Raw genomic sequence first — 18756 nt, forward strand, 5'->3', positions numbered from 1 at the left:
CATGTTAATGGTGTGCAACTGTTAAAGGTGTGCAAAATGTTGACCACTGAGTGTCAAACTTACATACTTTTTCCAGATATTTTTTTCTCCTGTAAAAAGTCTTAAATCTCCACTTGCTCAACTCTTAGGCAGATCAAACAACAGACTAAACTAATCCATATTCTGCAGGGGTTTTTTTACAGAGGGATATGTTCATACAAAAATTGCCTGATTGCATACTCCACAGGGTGTCTGCAGGTTTATCATGTCAAATCTAGAACTTTTTAAGACCCTTTTAAGACTATTATGAATGAAACTTTGAACTTATATGAGGCTAAACACTAATGATTATTTCTAATGCTTTATTCATTCATTCCTTTTCTTTTCAGTTTAGTCTCTTAATAAATCTCGGGTCGCCACAGCGGAAAAAAACATCAACTTATTTAGCATGTTTTTTACACAGAGGATGCCCTTCCAGCCACAACCCATCACTGGGAAACATCCCTTCACACTCAGTCACACTACGGACAATTTAAGCTTACCCAATTCACCTGTACCACATGTCTTTGGACTTGTAAGGGGAAACCAGAGCACCCAGAGGAAGCCCACGCGAACGCAGGGGGGAAATGCAAACTTCACACAGAAATGCCAACTGACCCAGGCTAGGCTCGAACCAGGGACCTTCTTGCTGTGAGGCGACAGCGCTACCTACTGCGCCACTGCGTCGCCCTCTAATGCTTTATGCTTGCCACAAAAAATGCAATAACTTCTTAGAGACATACTTTAATGTCAAAACAAGAAAACTCTAGTTGAATAAACTATTTTTAAAATATTTTTTCTTATTTTTATTAAATGACAAGATTAAATTTGGTAAAAGTATATTTATTGTGAGGTGACATGGTGGTGCAGTAGGTAGTGCTGTCGCCTCACAGCAAGAAGGTCGCTGGTTCGAGCCTCGGCTGGGTTAGTTTTCCCCCTACAGAGACATGTGCTTAGGTGAATTGTGTAGGCTAAATTGTCTGTAGGAATGTGTGTGAATGAGTGTGTATGGATGTTTGCTGGAGATGGGCTGCAACTGGAAGGGCATAAGTTGGCGGTTCATTCCGCTGTGGCAACCCCAGATTAATGAGTCGACTAAGCCGAAAAGAAAATAAATTAATAAATATTTATTGTGGTGGCAATTACTTAAATAATCAAAAATATATATTTGTTGGATTTTGGTATAACTTCTATTCAACCTACTGCATTTCTGTTGTTGAAAGTTAACGTAAAGGGATAGATTGCTCTTATTATCATTAGGAACTGTGTTATTGTTTTTAGTTTTCTTTCCCTGGTTTTACTAAGTTGGATTGTAGGTGATTAGATGGATGTTGTCCTGATAGGGTAGCTTTACTTGGACAGAGGAAAATTGAGACATGTTTAAAATGATTTAAGACACACAACACAATATTTCAGTCAATTAAGACTTGAATTTTAAGACTTTTTCAGACCCCGCAGACACCCAGTAATATACCACTTTTAGAATTTAAGAAACGTAATGTTTTTTTTTTTTTTTTTGTCACTTAAAAAATACCTCCATTCACCCAGCTTTTTAAGAAACGGCTTTGTCGCACTGTAGAAGCAGTGGGCAAGTTTTGATCCCATCCCTCCCTGTAATATTTTACCTTGACTAATTATACAGGTATTAACAGTCAGATCTTTTGACCTTGAGCCATAATCAGACAGCTGCCACTGGACGTCTCTCCGCCGCCCGTTGCATAAATCTTTTCATTTCTCTACTCAACAGGTGGTTGGATGGAGGAGGGATGTGTTGCCATGGGAACCAGTTTGCCCTCACTGTGCAGAGCGAATGCAATGGTGGAGCTCGAATGTGCTGTGCGAAAAAACCATCACAAATCTATACATCCACATCACACAAATTCAAATCCCACAAAGCTTTTGCCAAAAATAAATGTATTTTAGGCACTGCTGCTCGATGTTCTAGCATCAGCACAACTTGGTTTTTATCCGTATATCTTCAGGCATTTTTCTGTTTTAATAAGCTGATTAAGATTTATTTTTTCATTACATGTATGAATTCACATATATTAGAGGTAAATATATTAGGGGTGGGCTGACTTCAGTTTCTGATAAAACACAAAATGGCAGCAGCCCACATTAAAAAAAAAAAAACATTTACAGTTCACTCCCTTTCTTCTTGTTGCTTAATTGAATGTATAAATTAATTAAAAGGAAAAAAAAGGTGTTGGATTTCATCCTGCATTTATACGAAGAGGATGGGGACACTTCTCTAACTAATTAACCCAGTCACCAATATTGCAGCTTTCCCCCTAATTCTTAATCTGAAACCACACTGGAATGACTTTCTTTGGAAGCAAACAATTGTGAATGAATGCAAATCTGATTAACCTCGACTAAAATGGTTTTGAGTGCACTGCAGCAGTGCTAGCAGAAAACCACACAAATCCATCCATATCATAAATCATGAATGCCTTCACAAAACAACCATAATTTCACCACACAAGCACACACACAATCAAAAATCTCCATATATTTTTCAACAAGACTTAATTCTAAACAGCATCCTTTAAAAATAATGGTTGGTTATCGACATCTATGCATTTAACATTCAATGAAAGACCTCATTGAACATTACCACTGCAATGGAAGATTCTTTGGGGAACCAAAGATGGTTCCTCAGTGGAACTGCTGCTCTTTTGGAGTGTTTTTAGGAGTGTACAGATATCATATGCCTTGAACAAAAAACAGCAGCGTTTAATTGCTAATATTCAGGATTGCACTGAAGTTTTGATTAAAACTGCATGTCTTGCTCATTTGAGACTATAGTAGTCTAGATTCTGAATTATGGATTCCATTTGTGGAGAATTATAGATATATAAGAGAGCATAGAGCAAAGATTATACCTCATTCATTCATTCATTTTCTTTTCAGCTTAGTCCCTTTATTAATCAGGAGTCGCCATAAAGGAATGAACCACCAACTTATCCAGCATACGTTTTACACAGCAGATGCCCTTCCAGCTGCAACCCATCACTAGGAAACACCCAGACACTCTCATTTACACACATACACTACGGACACTTTAGCTTACCCAATTCACCTACCACATGTCTTTAGACTTGTAGGGGAAACCAGAGAACCCAGAGGAAACTCACGTCAACACAGAGAACATGCAAACTCCACACTAAAATGCCAACTTACCCAGCCGAGGCTCAAACCAGTGACCTTCTTGCTTTGAGGCGACAGTGCTACCCACAGAGCCACCAGACCATTATTTGATAGTGTTTTAAGATCAGAATCTTACTTTAAGTGTCCACTGCTTTGGATCCTTCCGCACTAACAAGTGGCATAGGATAAAACTGGCAGCAAACATGGAGGGGTCTAAATAAAAAAAATTATAAGTAAAATCATGCAAAAAAAAAATCCTAAAGGTTTTGATTTCGTTAACATTTGAGCAATAATATTGTACTATTGTTTATATTAAAGAAAAAATTATTCTGAAAGCTGAAACATGAGGAACTAATCAGTATAAGATGTGGTGGGCAACACCTTTTTTCACCGACCGGCAGCATGGAGAAAATGGCAAATGTGTCCATTGGGCTCTTTTGACAATAAATATGCAATTCAGCAAAATCTGATCAGAGCATTGTGACAGTGACTACATTATTAAATCAGAAATTGAAACAAATCAAATTTTCCTGCATGTTACATTGCACCCGTAATGACCTAATGGATTGGAAAGAGCTATGATGGAAAGTAGCACACTTTCTAGTCAAATGGCCAATTTAGTGAACAAACAACACAAACATCGCTTTAAAATATCTTAAAATGCCACAACATGAGATGAGAGAAGTGAATCGAACAACAAAAATCAAAAGCAGACACATGCATGAAGCGAACAAAGGGCATGGCCACCAGTGACATCATTTTTACCTGACTGAGACCAAAACCACACCAGCCGCCATCACATCAGCTTTAACAAAGGTGCTCAGCTGATCTAGTGCAGTTTGAGGCATCATCAATTCATAACTACCATCAATATTCATATTTTCAAGAACACAAAGACACCATGTTGTCCTTATCCTGTTGCTGGGCGACCAATGCAGAAAACGAGCATCCAACTAAATGGACAATCAACCTTCTAAAGCACTAATGCAGAATTAGAAAAAATAGATTTGATGTGATTAAACGAAAGAGTACAGATACAAAGCGCGTCAATGAGATCAATACTAATGCTTGGTGATCTATCGGAATTTTAACACCGCTGGTCAATGGGTTGGTCTCCATCATTCTCAACCGCTATCTTTAGAAGAGGGGAATGACACGATTTTACAAACCAACCTTTATGCAATTTAACCATTATATGCATTCTTGTTCAGACCGTAAAATCAAACTACAAGCGTGAATGTCCGAGAATAAATTATTTAGCGCTCTAATCCTGCCTTTGTGCGCCTCCATCATTGCCATAGTGACAGCAGCTGCTCTGTGGAGTAATCACAGCGCAGTAACTCTACACTACTACCACTACTACGACTACTACTGTAGGCTATAATATGGCCAGGGGAAAAGAGACATTTGCGCATTAAGGGCAATTCTTTAAGGTCGCACACACATCAAAAATGTTCGCAAATTGCTTGCAGATCGTCCTGCGGTGTGCTTTCCGTTTGATGTGGGTTAATTAATGATGCACATATTGGATGGATCCCCAAATTTCCCAGTTCGACATTTAACCTACATTTGCACGGCGCTGGTCCAGGCACATCAGCAGCTGCCGGCGCGCAGTCATGATTTACGCGCAGCAAAACCCAGCAGCGGCTGCACTACTGACCGACATTCTCATTCCGTGATGCTGTTCTTGTCATGTCACCTCGTGTTTGAAGCCTATCGAGTCTTAACAATCAGCACTTTTAATATGCATGTTAAAAAAAACAATCTTACCATGTGCAAACAGCGGTGTCAAGCAGACGAGCAGAAGGACAGAGAGCATCGGCATGCTCCAGCATCTCGAACACAACCTCATCTCCTTTCGGTTCATGCTTGCGTTTGACTAAGAAATCTAACAGGATAAAAATACTCAAACTCCACTGAAAAGCACAGAAATGTTCAACTCGAGAAGTAAATCCTTGATGTGTTTTCTCTGTTATATCGCATCTCCTCTACGCTTCTCCATGTCCACTTCTTTTGTGAGGTGTCTTCTCTGGTTGTATTTATTGTATTTTTTGTTGTTGATGTTATGCGATGGAATTTCTTCTTTTATGGTCCCATTGCCACAATGCCACTCGGTGATCTTGCGGTCGCAGCCGAATCAATCGGGTTGTGGAACCACACCGACGCGCGTTCACTTGGAGAGATGCGATTGTACGCGTTCTCACAGTATGAGAGGGAAAATGATTTCGGCTCCCACTGTCTCCCCACCCCCTCTTCTCCCCAACCCCTCCCCAAGTTCTTACTCCTTTCAATAATGTTCAACTACTAACAGACACAAAAACAACCCTCCATTGTACAAGCTCGCTTTTGCTTCGCTCATCTAACGGGTTTTGTCTTGGATATTTGGAAGGGATGTGGATTTTTGCTGGTCTTTTTCATGTGCAAACATAGGGCTCCACGTTCAAATATTAACACATGCGTTGAATAAGCAATATTCTAAATATAAATGTGTATTTTTTAGAAACATCTAAATAAAAAAGAGTATATTTAAATGTAACATTTATTAATACCAATTAGGCTAAATATCAAACATACATATAAGAATAAAGAATATTTAAAATGTACTATACTTCTCTTATTAAAACAGAGTAACCACTAACACATTTTACAATAAAATTTATTTTAATTAGATAATAAAATAACAACACAACTCTATAGTTTGTATAATAATAATAATAATAATAATAATAACAACAATAACTGTAACACTCATTTACTTTTTTGTGAATATAGTATAATTCTCCCCAAAATAAAAATAAAATTAAATATAATACAATTCAAAATATTGATAAAAATAGTTGTTTTATCTAATAATAGTCATTCATTCATTTATTTTCTTGTCGGCTTAGTCCCTTTATTAATCTGGGGTCTGGCGGTCGCCACCGCCAACTTATCCAGCAAGTTTTTACGCAGCGGATGCCCCACCAGCTGCAACCCATCTCTGGGAAAATAATATAGTCAAATAAATAATAATAATAAACAAGAATAATAATAATAACAATAGCGATAATAATAATGAATGAATTATATAACATTATATTTTGTTTTGAACATGATTCATTAAGCCAAAAACCATAGTTAGTCAATTAAGGTTGCAAGTTCCATTGTTATAAATATAGTCCATTGATTTGGCGTTTCCCAAATGCATTGTGCCAACAAACATTTGCAAACTACATCGCAAACTTGTATGCTTTGCAACTACACCTCTAGAGCCGTATTTAGAAACATAGTTCCTGACTGTATTCTATTCCCACTAATTCCCCCTATATGCCTTATTTGTAGAACATTCTAACATTTAAACTTGCAATAAATAAAAAAAAACATTAAAGTCGTCTCTCTTGGGTGTAATTTGTTTTCAAATTATTTTTACAGTTCAATTTTTGCAATCTTTATATTGACAACTGCGCTCCCTTAGCAGTGCACTTTGAAAACATTTATGCCATTTTGAACACAGCCAGGGCTCATGACGAAAGCTATAAGTGACCTATTATATTAAGCGGAATTTACGTTGTCTCTAAAGCTTGAGAAAACAAAACTAAATAGCATACGTCAATGCTTTTAATTTATAGGTTATTTATTAAGAAATATGTCTGTATATGACATGGGCCTGTTGGTTAGAAGATTTCTGCAGTGGTTTGAATGTGTCAAATTGTAAAAGTAGACTTTTCCAAAAAAAAAAAAGATAATTAAATTAACAATATAATAATAACAATAATTATTATAATAATTAGTTTTTTTTTTAATTTCTTAATAGCCTACTGTAAATTAGGCCTACAACCATTAACAATTTTTAAGAAACTATATATGATGTTAGAATACATGTTAGCTTAGTTATTTTATATTGATTATTCTCAATAATATTTTTAAAGGTAACATATGTAGGTAGTATATGTGTCGTTAACATACATTTCAATAAATATGGAAAACAAGTGCATGTTTGGTGCTTGTTGCTTAGGCTTTCATGCTTAAATATTTGTCTATATGTTAAATATAAAAGAAAATCGTTGTGTACTTAGGCAAGCTGCACTCTAAAAGTTCTCTAATAACCCAACTTTGGATCAAATATGGACAAACAAAAAAAAAATGTAATCTAATTTTATTAGAAAACCAATAGCAATAATGAATGTAAATGTATTCAAAGAAAAACTGATTTTCATGCTTTTAATACATTTTAAGGGGGTATATCTTCCCTATCTCTTATCTAAAACGAGCACATCTAAACAGTTCCTACATGTACGCCCAATGAAGCAGTTTCAGAATAAAGGTGCCTTTTTACACACAGGAACCTTCCGGTTTTAATAATGAATTCAAATCTATTAAAAGTGGATGCAAGGGCAGAGGACATGCACATGTGATCTAGGGCTGTGATATGGTCCAGATTGTTTACGGGTTGATGGTTTAAGGCGAGGAGAATGGGACAATAAAGCAGAGGAGGGGCGGGAGGCATGAGATACACTCCTCCGGCGGTGGTGATGAATGCATGAGGGCTGGAGGTGGCCCACGGTGGGGGTCGACAGCATTCTTCCACACAGCTCCATTGACAAACACAACGGACCAGCAACAGGCGATTCACCAGTGCCTTGGGTTTTGGACGATGTGTGTGTGTTAATAGTGCTCATTATGTACAAGTTTGAATTGGTTGGCAAAATAACTAATAATGCTATTATAAAAAAAGAAAAGCAACAGTAAATTAAATGCATGACCAGGAAGTGATAACTTGATTGACTGTCCCTCAGGAGCATATAATGAGACCAATGAACCATAACGTCCTTTGCTTCACAATAAAGATTTTCATTCAAAGATAAATAACACTTATAGAAAAGTAATTCATGTGTTCATGCAAACTTAATTTCATGTGTAGGGAAAAGTGTTCTGTTCAATGCTTTAAAATAAAATAAATTTTGGTATGGAGGAATGTGCTTTAAAAATAAGCAAAAATGTTTCTAGGGTGGCTTCCATTTCTTATTTTTTTTTTTGGACTTCCCAAACTGATAGAGGTAATACTGCATTACTATAAACATTTCAAACAGTATTGTTTCCCAATGGAAACAGCAGAAGTAGAGACAGTACTTAATTAAATGTACTCAAGAATACTCAAGTAAATGTGCCATTACTTGCCTAAATGTGTAGTGCAAGTAGAGTAAAAGTATCTGTTGTAAATATTACTCACAGCATGAGTAAAAAGTAGCCCTTTCAAAAGTAATCAAGACTAGTAAGTAGTGATTACACTGTAAAGAGCTGATGCATTTGCATCTAAGTTGTGGACGTGTGTAATCGTAACATTCTGTAGTGCGTTTAGTTATTGCCCAGGAGGCACAAAACGTCATAAGATGTTTATATTAGGTTAGATTTAGGTTGTGATGGCAGATGACCAAAAATCAATCTCTAGCCAGCATCTAAGGACAGAGTTACTTTGATGTCCAATAACAACGTCAAACGACGTTGATATTTGGTTGTTTTGAGGTTGTGTTAGAAAGTGACCTACATTCAACGTCGAGCCAATATCTTAAACCAATGACTCATTGACGTCAAATACTGACATTTATTCGTCAGGTAAGGCAACCAAAATTCAACATAACGTCCTAGTGGTAACATCCACACAACGCCAAGCTGTAACATCATTAGATGTTGAAATTTGGTTGATTTTAGGTTGGACGTTGGACATTGACGTAGGCCTGACATTGAGTTCTGATGTGAACCCGATTTTCATTTCCAAACAAAATGCTACTTCCCCATGACTAAGGGGTACAATGTTAATCTGGCATAATGCTGACGTGTTGTGCATGTTGGGCGTTTAAGACTATTTCGGTCATCATACAGTAAACATCTAGATCTTCTCATCAGGGACATGCAGTCTCAGGGTCTCAGGGTCAACAGTCAACTCAACAGTCTCAGGGTCAGTGTGTGTAAAGATTTTGGACATCTTCTTGGACACTTTTTATGCTTCCAAACAGTTTGCAGCAATTATAAATCACCCGTGTCTTGAGGCTGTTCATTATGAGGCGATTTACTTTCTATGTGTGATTTGATTTGACAGGAATCACAGGACTGATTTTTCTAATAAGTAGTGACTGCAGGTTGAATGAAAGTAGTGTAGTAAAAGTACCAATACTGCACTAAAAATGAACTCAAGGGAACGTAAATGCACACATTTTAAAAACTACTAAGTAAATTACAATTTCTAAGAAAAACTGCTTAATTACAGTTATTTGAGTATTTGTAATTTTTGTTACTTCACACCACTGCTAAACAGTCATTGCGTGTGGCATAAATATAATGAGCTTTTGTAATACTAATATAGAATAAACTAAATGCAAAGAAAATTGGGGTTTCCCCATCCATTTAATATTGAGAAACTGTCAATAGAGTCCCAATCTGTATTATTTTAGTGGTAGCCACATTATGGTTTTTAAAATAATCCTCTAACTGTACTGTATTAATGAAAAGCTCAGCCCCTTCTGAACAATTGTATTATTATTTTACAAAACTGTATATTTTTTATTTAACAGTTTAGTAGTGCAATAAAGCTGGTCTACGCTATAAATATCTTTTCCTTTTAGGATTTAGACCATATGTTTTATTAAAATACGTTGAACAAACTATTAAAATCAACCTAACAACCATAAAAACCATAACAGTAGCCTATTAAAATATGTAATAATCTCTATAACATTTTTACACTATGAGCAGTGCGCATGCGCTAGGTCGTCTTACATCAAACGACTTCATGACAGCTTGTTTTCTTATACTACGGATCGATAAACATTGTCAACACAACCGCACACTCTCTGCTCCAAATGATCATCAGGAGATGAAGCGATACAACAAAGGTAAACAATTACTTTGCCGCCTTTGCTCGGAGTTTTAACCTACCTCTAAGAATGCGCTGTATTCCGTTGAGTGTTGAGGTAAATTGTCTGTAGGCCAAGAATAAACGTTGGCATTACCTCGAGATATGCTGTAAATACACACAAAACGCGCTGTTGTCGGGCAGCTTTCATATTTCCCACACAGCAAAAATTTAGACACAGTTTAGCCGCGAATTCGTGTCACAAAACGCGCGCCACTCTTCTATACTCTTCACTTAAGACACCTGCGTGACAACTGACGTACACTAAAGGATCGGCCCAGGTACGTCAGCAGCAAAACTTATTTTAGTGACGTTTCCATTCTGAAAAACATTTACTGTGTGATTATTTTTTGACTTACATCATGAATCAAACATATTAACCCTTAACTGTCAGCCAACTTTTCAAGTTCAATCTTAAAATTATATATGATAAATGCCTATAATATAAGTTTTATTCAACAAGGTTTAGATGACAATGTATTTTTATTCTTTCATTTTTTTCGGCTTAGTCCCTTTATTAATCTAGAGTCTCCACAGTGGAATCAACCACCAACTTATCCAGCACATGTTTTACGCAGCGGATGCCCTTTCAGCCGCAACCCATCACTGGGAAACAATGTTTTTTATCACTAAAAAAATCTTTCAATTGGGCAGTGGCAGGTTATTATAAACATCTAATATCTGACTGGAGAAATTACATATAACAGATTAGCTCAAGCTCTAAAGGATGGTGCACAAGCTGACACCAAACAACTAGCTTTGATGAAACCCAATTGTGTTGTCGTCTTGCGTTGGTTCACGTCTGGAACAAAGAGCTGCATGTAAACACACCAAATAATTCAATTAAATTTATCTTTATTTCTAAAGTGCTTTTATAATGTAGATTGTGTCACAGCAGCATAACATAGAAGATAGTTAATTGTGTCAGTCCAGTTTTCAGAGTTGACGCTGAGTGTGCCTATGGTAGATACGAGAAAACAAAAACTGCAAAAATATCGTAGCTTCTTGGACGTATTTTGCTGTCTGCAGAAATATATATAGGGATATTTTATCAGAATAAGCCTTGGTTGCTTCTAGATGTAAACACAGACATCAAGTACTTATCAGTTGGCTTAATTCAGACAATACAGATCAGTAAAATCATACCATGATCTGCCTCAGTACCCTTTGTTTGAGACCAGTTTAGGACATTTCTATGTAAAATAAAAATATATAAAATAACATTTAAACTTTGAAAACTGAACTACACTGATTCAGTTCACTATAATCTTCTATGTGAAGCTGCTTTGACACAATCTACATTGTAAAAGCACTGTACAAATAAAGATGAATTGAATTGAAATAAACATAATGCAAAATGATTCATAATGAAATCTTAACTGAAAGCAGCCTGTGAAAAAGTCCTAAAGACTTGATATTGTCCCGCCACTGACTCATTAACCCAGTCTTTACGCCTCCTTCTTCCCCCCTACTGGTTCCCACACTACTCTCTGAGTGCAAGATTTGGGTAAAGTGCCAACAGGCTCAGCTTCAAAGGGACTGTGGAAGTGAAGAGCTGGTGTACTGTGGCCTCCAACCTCTAATATTAATACAAATATACATTCACATATATTTCCCTTATAGATGGTAGTAGAAAAGCAGTTTGTCAAAGATTTGGATGCACTGCTTGATGTCTTAATAATCTCTTTGATCTCTAAACTAAAGGTTATGCTTAAAGCAACAGATCACTCCAAATAAAAATTTGCCATTTCGAGCTTACATGACTTTATTGTATGGAGCAGAAGAAAAAAAAAGTCTTCATAAAGAGAAAGAGAGAAATAAGAAATTCATTCATTTTTCTTGGGTATAGTCAAGCGGCAACATCTAGCTCTCCCTCGTGAAGCCAAAACGAGAGTAACTGAAACTGCAATCTGCAATTCATCCACTTGCCTTTGGGGGCTGGGTCTTGGAACTCCAGATGTTCACTGACTGCAATGCTAAGTTGGCCAATTTTTCAGCTGATAAAAACAAGATTACATCCAGGTACAGTTTTATTAAGTCTGCATAATTAAGAGCGTGGCCACTTGAGTGACAGCTAGGTGTTGCTGGTTGCCGTCACGTCACCTCAGCTGATTCCGGCTGATTAGCTGCTGAGCTCGACATATACATCATATTTTGTTTTGTTTTTATGTGGCTTTACACAGACAATTGCCTTTTAGAATTATTTCCTACAATTATCAATGTTGCATGCTGTGTGCACTTAAATGTGCTCACAAACCATTCAAGTTGCCTCCATTTCCCAGGTGAGTGAAATTATATACTTAAATACCATCTCTATAAATGTATTTGTTTTACTTAAGATCATTTATCATTTATAATTTTCGTTAGAACTGTAATGCACTCCAGAATCTGACAGATTGATTAGCTGCAGGCTATAGAACATTCTGAAACGTTGTCATACAGTGTTATGCGTGGATTTCATAAATAACCTTGCATTTACTGACAAAGACAATATTTAAAGTATTTGGAAGTAATTTGCTTAGTGTATTACAACAGTGTTTTAAAAAGGCTAAACCCTTTATTGATATAGTGTACAACCAAGCACATGTGGTCAGAACACAAACGAGTTGCAGGTTATGAAGTATTAAGCGTTTCTCCCAAAGAAAAGCCTGTCTAAGCAAAATGCTAGCTGGAATGCTCTGCCTCTTTGCCCTTTTTTGTAAACCCAGGTAAGTGTGAAGACCCGTGAATAAAATGGCAACGTTTGGCCATGCCTACTTGTAGCTTCATTCGCGCTCTTTAGAAACCTATGGGTGAAATCACAAATACTACAGTCTATGGGCTTAGTCCCTTTATTCATCAGGGGTCACCACAGCGGAATTTTATCCAACATATGTTTTACACAGCAGATGCCAGCTGCAACCCAGAACTGGGAAACACCTATACACACTTATTTACACTCATACACTACTGACAAATTAGTTCATTTGATTCACCTATACCACATGTCTTTGGACTGTGGGGGAAACCAGAGCACCCAGAAGAAACCCATGGAGAGAACGTGCAAACTCCACACAGAAATGCCAACTGACCAGCCGGGACTCAAACCAGCGCCCTTCTTGCTGTGACGCAACAGTGCTAACCACTGAGCTACCGTGTCAACTGAAATAAGAAATTAAAATTATTAAATACTTGCCAAAAAATGTATTCTGTATAAATTATAGTTTGTCAGTCAACAACAATATGTCTGTTCAATATTTGTACTTCATAAATGTATCAGTCTATTTAAAATGTATTTAAAACGTCTATTTTCATTTTAAAAACAGCAGTATTGAATATAATAGCCGAGTAAGCTCATGAAACTGCCTGTTTTCCCACACAGTTTATCAGGTTATGAATGAATCCCTTACGTAGGTAGGCTTCTTTTACAGCGCTCATGAGAAATGACTGTTATTAATAAGGTTAGGTTTAAAAATAGAGTCACAATGGGAATGCCTATTAAAAATGAATAATACTGATAATCCGTCTGTGTGAAAGGTTAAGGGCAGTGCACTTGTGAGATGGTCCTGTTAAGCCTTCCTCTCTGCTAAATGAAACATTTGAGGGATGGTGTTAATTTTTTAATATATTGGTGCACATGTTTATTTATAACTACATTCTGAATGCTGCAAACAGCCTATTTGTAATTGATGATTCGTTATTGATTGGCCGTGGTGTAAAAGCAGTAAAGAACAAGGCCCCTTGATGAGCACCGCTGGCTCTATGCCTTCAATCCCTTTTCTTCTTTCAAAGCTAAAACACCCCGCTGGGAAAACGCACAACCTCACAACAAGGCACAAATATATCAGGTGGTTCACTTTGTCCTTGGATTTGTTGAAAGCTGTAACAACTACGCACTCAAACAGATGTCCTCAAAAAAATAGCAAGCAGAATTTGTTAATCTACACTTAACCCTTTACATATTTTAAAACCACATTTTAGGGCCAATTGTAACTCTGTATAATGAAGCCCTGATTTTGAGTTACTCTGAATACTTGAACCATACAATAACAACATGGGTAGTAAACAAAACAATATTTGGATTAAATATCTGTCATAATCCTCTCATCTCTGTAGCATGATAGTGTTGTTTTGATAGCTGTAGATCCAATCGGTTTAATTCCTAAAGAACAAGAGATATAGAGAAAAACAACAAACATAGCCGTCCCAAGTACACGAACGAAAGATCTAAAATACTGAATAGATAAACTGAAAATAACTCCATCTTGTTTGGTTTCACTTCTTTTATCCAAGACAAAAACAGCCTTGTTTTGGCAAAACCAAAATATTAATGGGTGTTTTGCTACTCTTATCACCTTAGCAGCCACAGCCTCTGGAAACCATGTAGATCAGGGGTTTTCAATCTTTTAGGACACACGCCCCCTCAAGTCATAATTGGACTAAACAGAAAGTATATTAAGATGTGGAGTATGCATATACTAGTGGCATTATTAAAGTAAACACCGTCATGTAGAACTTTTTCGCCGTATTTTGTGACAAGATCACAACACACGGCTGTCAGTAAAGGACCGCAGACACTCACATCGTAAAATGCGGAAGTTTTTTTCTTTCCATTACGTTTGTGGTATTAAATTCAATTGAAACAACACTCTTCCACCAGTCCTTACCATACTCGCGTCCAATACCCCAGTTTGTCATAGGGGCCATGAATGAAATGTTCATGGGTGAAAGTGAAACTGCCGAACTGAGTTAAAGTCGAAAAATTAAAGATGAAACAGCCAAAATTACATGAAGCTCTGCAGGAAACGTAGATAGCCTGGTGACGCAACATTCGTTAAGCACTTCACGTAAACACCTTGATTTTATTATTGTCTTATTCAGATTAAGGCAAATAACTAGATTACTAATGTCCATGTAACATAAACGTAATCAGTAGTGTCTTCAAAGTATGTGAAAGATCCAGAAGGGCATCCTGCTGATTTGATCCAGAAGTGCACTTTTTTTTGTCAGACAGCTCGCTGAGGTGGCACAGTAGGTTGTACTGTCGTCTCACATTAAGAAGGTTGCTGGTTCAAGCCTCGGCTGGGTCAGTTGGCACATCTTTGTGGAGTTTACATGTTCTGCCCAGGTTTGCATAGATTTCCTCCCGGTGCTCCAGTTTCACCCCCAATTCCAAGGACGTGGTACAGGTGAATTGGGTATAGGCTAAATTGTCCATGTATGAGTGTGAATGAGTGTGTATGGATGTTTCCTAGTGATGGATTGCAGCTGGAAGTGCATCCGCTGCGTAAAACACATGCTGGATAAGTTGGCATTCCGCTGTGGCGACCCCAGATTAATAAATGGACTGAGCCAAAAAGAAAATGAATGAATGAATGATCTAAGAGCCAATCACACAGCAGAAATGTGCAACAATGAGAATCAAAAAATTTGATGATATTAAAAATGTACCAAATTTTCAGCCACCGAATATTTTTCAGCCGAAAATTTTATTCTATTTAATGGACCCTCCAATTTTTGTGGCTTTAGTCATTGTTGGGGTGGTCCTTTAAATCTCAAGGCATTAACAACTTTTGTATCGTTCAATATGGAAAATAATTATCGAGACTGCATTCATGCCATATCGCCCAGACTTACTCCTGATATCCCATGGTTTTCGTGACATTCATTCCCGCCACGGCTACATTACAGCTTTTCAATAAAAACATTCAGTCGTGTATTTTTTAATTATTAGCGGGTGACAATTGCACCAAAATATATTAAAGGTGAGTGAATTATAACAGCGCAAACTTTTCTGTAACCGTAGCAGTGCTGTACGTTATTTGTTTATCCCTTTAAGGTTACTTGCTGATAGACTGGCTGACAGACAGGTGCGTGATGCGTGAGGCCAGCAAACACGACGTATAGCCATTTAACTTTAATTCAGGACACATTAATACCACCCTGTAGGTCTATTGGAGACATTCATGAATATTCCTAGCAAATCTAATAAATGTTGGAGACATAGGTGTTACATAAATGCACTAAATCGCACTTTAGCAGTGTTAATTTGAGAGCGCACAAGAAGATCTGCGCTTGAGCAGCATATATTTGAGGGGGTGTGCAAGAAGTTTTGTGCACATACAGAGGAAATCAACGTGCAAGCAAAGGGATTCGCATGCTCTTACATAAATGCGATCTCGAATTGTAATACTGCGCTCACGACATTTGTCATTGACATAACGCCACAGGTAGTTGGTAGATCTGTGTAAAAAAGGCCTGCCGCCACAGCAGGAAAATATACTAAAGGGAACACTGTATCTTCATTCTGATTTGCACACTCACATGAACTCACACTACTAAATTGCAATATATATGCAAAACATATGATAATTCAGTTCCTCTGCTCATGTGGCCAGAGTTAAGCCCCTCCTCCTTTTCCTCCTACACACCTACTTCAGCACTTTCATTTCCCTTTATTCAAGTGCCATTAGTGCACTGCTGCTATTCCTGGCTCTGGACAGGCTGGAGCTTGGATCATACAGGCTTATGTGCTGCCAACCAGAGCAGAACTAAACTGTTTGTGCAGCCCCCCTCCCTACCATTAGCAGTGGCCCATCCCCCCGTCTGTGCTCCCTGAAAGTCTCTCTCTCTCAGCTGTGCACCATTGCCATACAGCGGACATGCCATGTTTTTATCTCTTACACTCTCGTGTTGACTCGGACGAGTGGTGACACATTAATGCCATATTAACAGATTACAGGAACATGATCGCTGCTAGTTCCATGGATCTATTGATGTGTATGAATCACAGCAGTGTGGATTAGCATGGTGATCAATGATAACGCTTTGCTCCATTTATCTACCAATACGCTGAGTGGAAAAATGGCACAATATCAACAATAGGGTGCTGCTGTTGTTTTCAATGGACACATCAGACATTTACATACATGTGTATAAAGATCAACAAAAGGACAGGATTAATTTCAATTTCTTTTATGTCTTTCTGTCAATTTAGGTCACACTATATATTAACTGGCCCTAAATACTGTGTATTTACATTTAAAATACTAATTTGGTATATTGAACTTTGTATGTACATGTGTTTTTATTTATTTTTATTATCTGCATGTAAATACATCTGTAATTAATTTCTGTAATCACATTTAAAATTACAGTGTTGCATCATTCCTTACATCTTAACCCACCCTTAAACCATATCACCAAACCTGTTTTAATCCCACCTAAATAGTGCCATAAGGATTGTGCACAATTTGAACACAATAAGTACATTGTACTTATTTTTGACGCTTCTAGTAGTTAAAGCAACTTAAAATTAAGTAGGGCCTTAATTTCTTTACTTTAACACTTTATGGCAGTTTAACTAATTTAAAGTGTTCTTTAGTGAATAATATTAATAATTTTGTAATTCATTAAATATTCCTTTGAGATTTTGGGTCATATTACACAAATATTCCACCACCAGTACCTGCCTGAACTGCTAATGCCATGCAGGATGGAGCAAAATATTCTATTGGCCAGTTTTTCTAAGGCCATGCAAATTGTCAACCCAGGCTCAAGCTGCGGTCACACTTGACTTTTCTCCTCATAGACATCCATTCATACGCACGCGAATGCGTCAGACCGGAAACGCAGGGTCATGCGTTCAGTTTTGCAGGTTGCTGCAGTGCAGAGTTCAAGCTTGGTGAACTCTGACCTGCAACGTCGCATCACTTGACTGTGTGAGACCAATCTAGGATCAAAACATGACCTCTCTGGACAGAAATGTAAATTTTAAATGTCTAATCATCTTGTCATCTAATCATCAGCTCCGCACGACAGAATTTCGCACACACAAACACAAATGTGACCGCAGCTTTATTCTGAAAACGTACTGCTGTATACAATTCTGGAAAGCGACAAATACCTCCCAGCAGGTATGTTTTGTTTTTGTTTTTTTGCAGATTTTTTTGGTTTTCGTGAATCCACCAGAGGCCGCTGTGTACGCTTTTTGAGATTTCAAACTTCTTTCGCGAATACCAATCATGCCTGCTGTTCTCGCATAAATCATCCAGAGGCTGCTGTCAACTGACTGACCAACTGATCGACCCACCCTACTCCTTTCACAGATTGACCCGCCCACACACTTCCCCAAACCCAACTGAAAAAAATATATATTTTTTGCTTCTGTTTTTGTTTTACCCACTTTCTGAAACCTTTCCTCGCCGGACTTAAACCATTGTGGTCAACTCCTCTCTGCGTCTCAAGTCCGCCAACATACATGGCGAGCTACTGGACAAACTGGTAATAGCGGGAAAGCCGTCCATATGTAGGGTAAGCGGTCAACTGGTAACCGCAAAAAGGAACGGTGTGATTTTGCCCCATAGAGTTTGTTTTAAAGATGAAATGCAGCCGTACATAACTCTGACTACTTAATTCGCAATCTCCAGAAAAACACATAAGAGACGTTTTTAGAATGAGTCCATGTTGCAAATTGTACTTAGGTGCAATTTTCACTAGTGTGTTTTTGTTTTAAAACAGTATTTGCAAATGAAAATGTTCCTCATCCCGGCTTTTTGTTGTGTACTAGAAAAATTATCTTTGTCCACACTACAGCCTAAAACATATGATTCGTGACCATAGAGTATGCTTATTTTTTGGCCAGAATTCATACCAGCGCACAGTCTCTCGCTAGTGTAATGGTCCTATGATTGGGACTTGGTGAATTAGGAAACAATTTT

The 18756-nt window shown here is 37.5% G+C and overlaps 1 protein-coding gene across 21 annotated transcripts in view; it reads right to left on the reverse strand.

Annotated features, from left to right (window-relative positions):
* cspg5a (chondroitin sulfate proteoglycan 5a) overlaps nt 1-5362 on the reverse strand; it is a 68628-nt gene extending 63266 nt beyond the window's left edge. For 13 of the 21 annotated variants that reach the window (XM_073926574.1, XM_005158280.5, XM_021466994.2 and 10 more), the window contains exon 1: nt 4939-5362. In XM_073926574.1, coding sequence (XP_073782675.1) covers nt 4939-5035 — 97 coding nt within the window. In that variant the 5' untranslated portion in view covers nt 5036-5362. Of the gene's footprint in view, nt 1-3933; nt 4527-4938 lie in introns of those variants that run through there. The other 8 variants (XM_073926580.1, XM_073926571.1, XM_073926572.1 and 5 more) reach the window with 7 other exon arrangements.
* Nucleotides 5363-18756: the final 13394 nt, after the last annotated feature.

This window comes from Danio rerio, chromosome 16 (genome assembly GCF_049306965.1).
Source record: "Danio rerio strain Tuebingen ecotype United States chromosome 16, GRCz12tu, whole genome shotgun sequence".
NCBI lineage: Eukaryota > Metazoa > Chordata > Actinopteri > Cypriniformes > Danionidae > Danio > Danio rerio.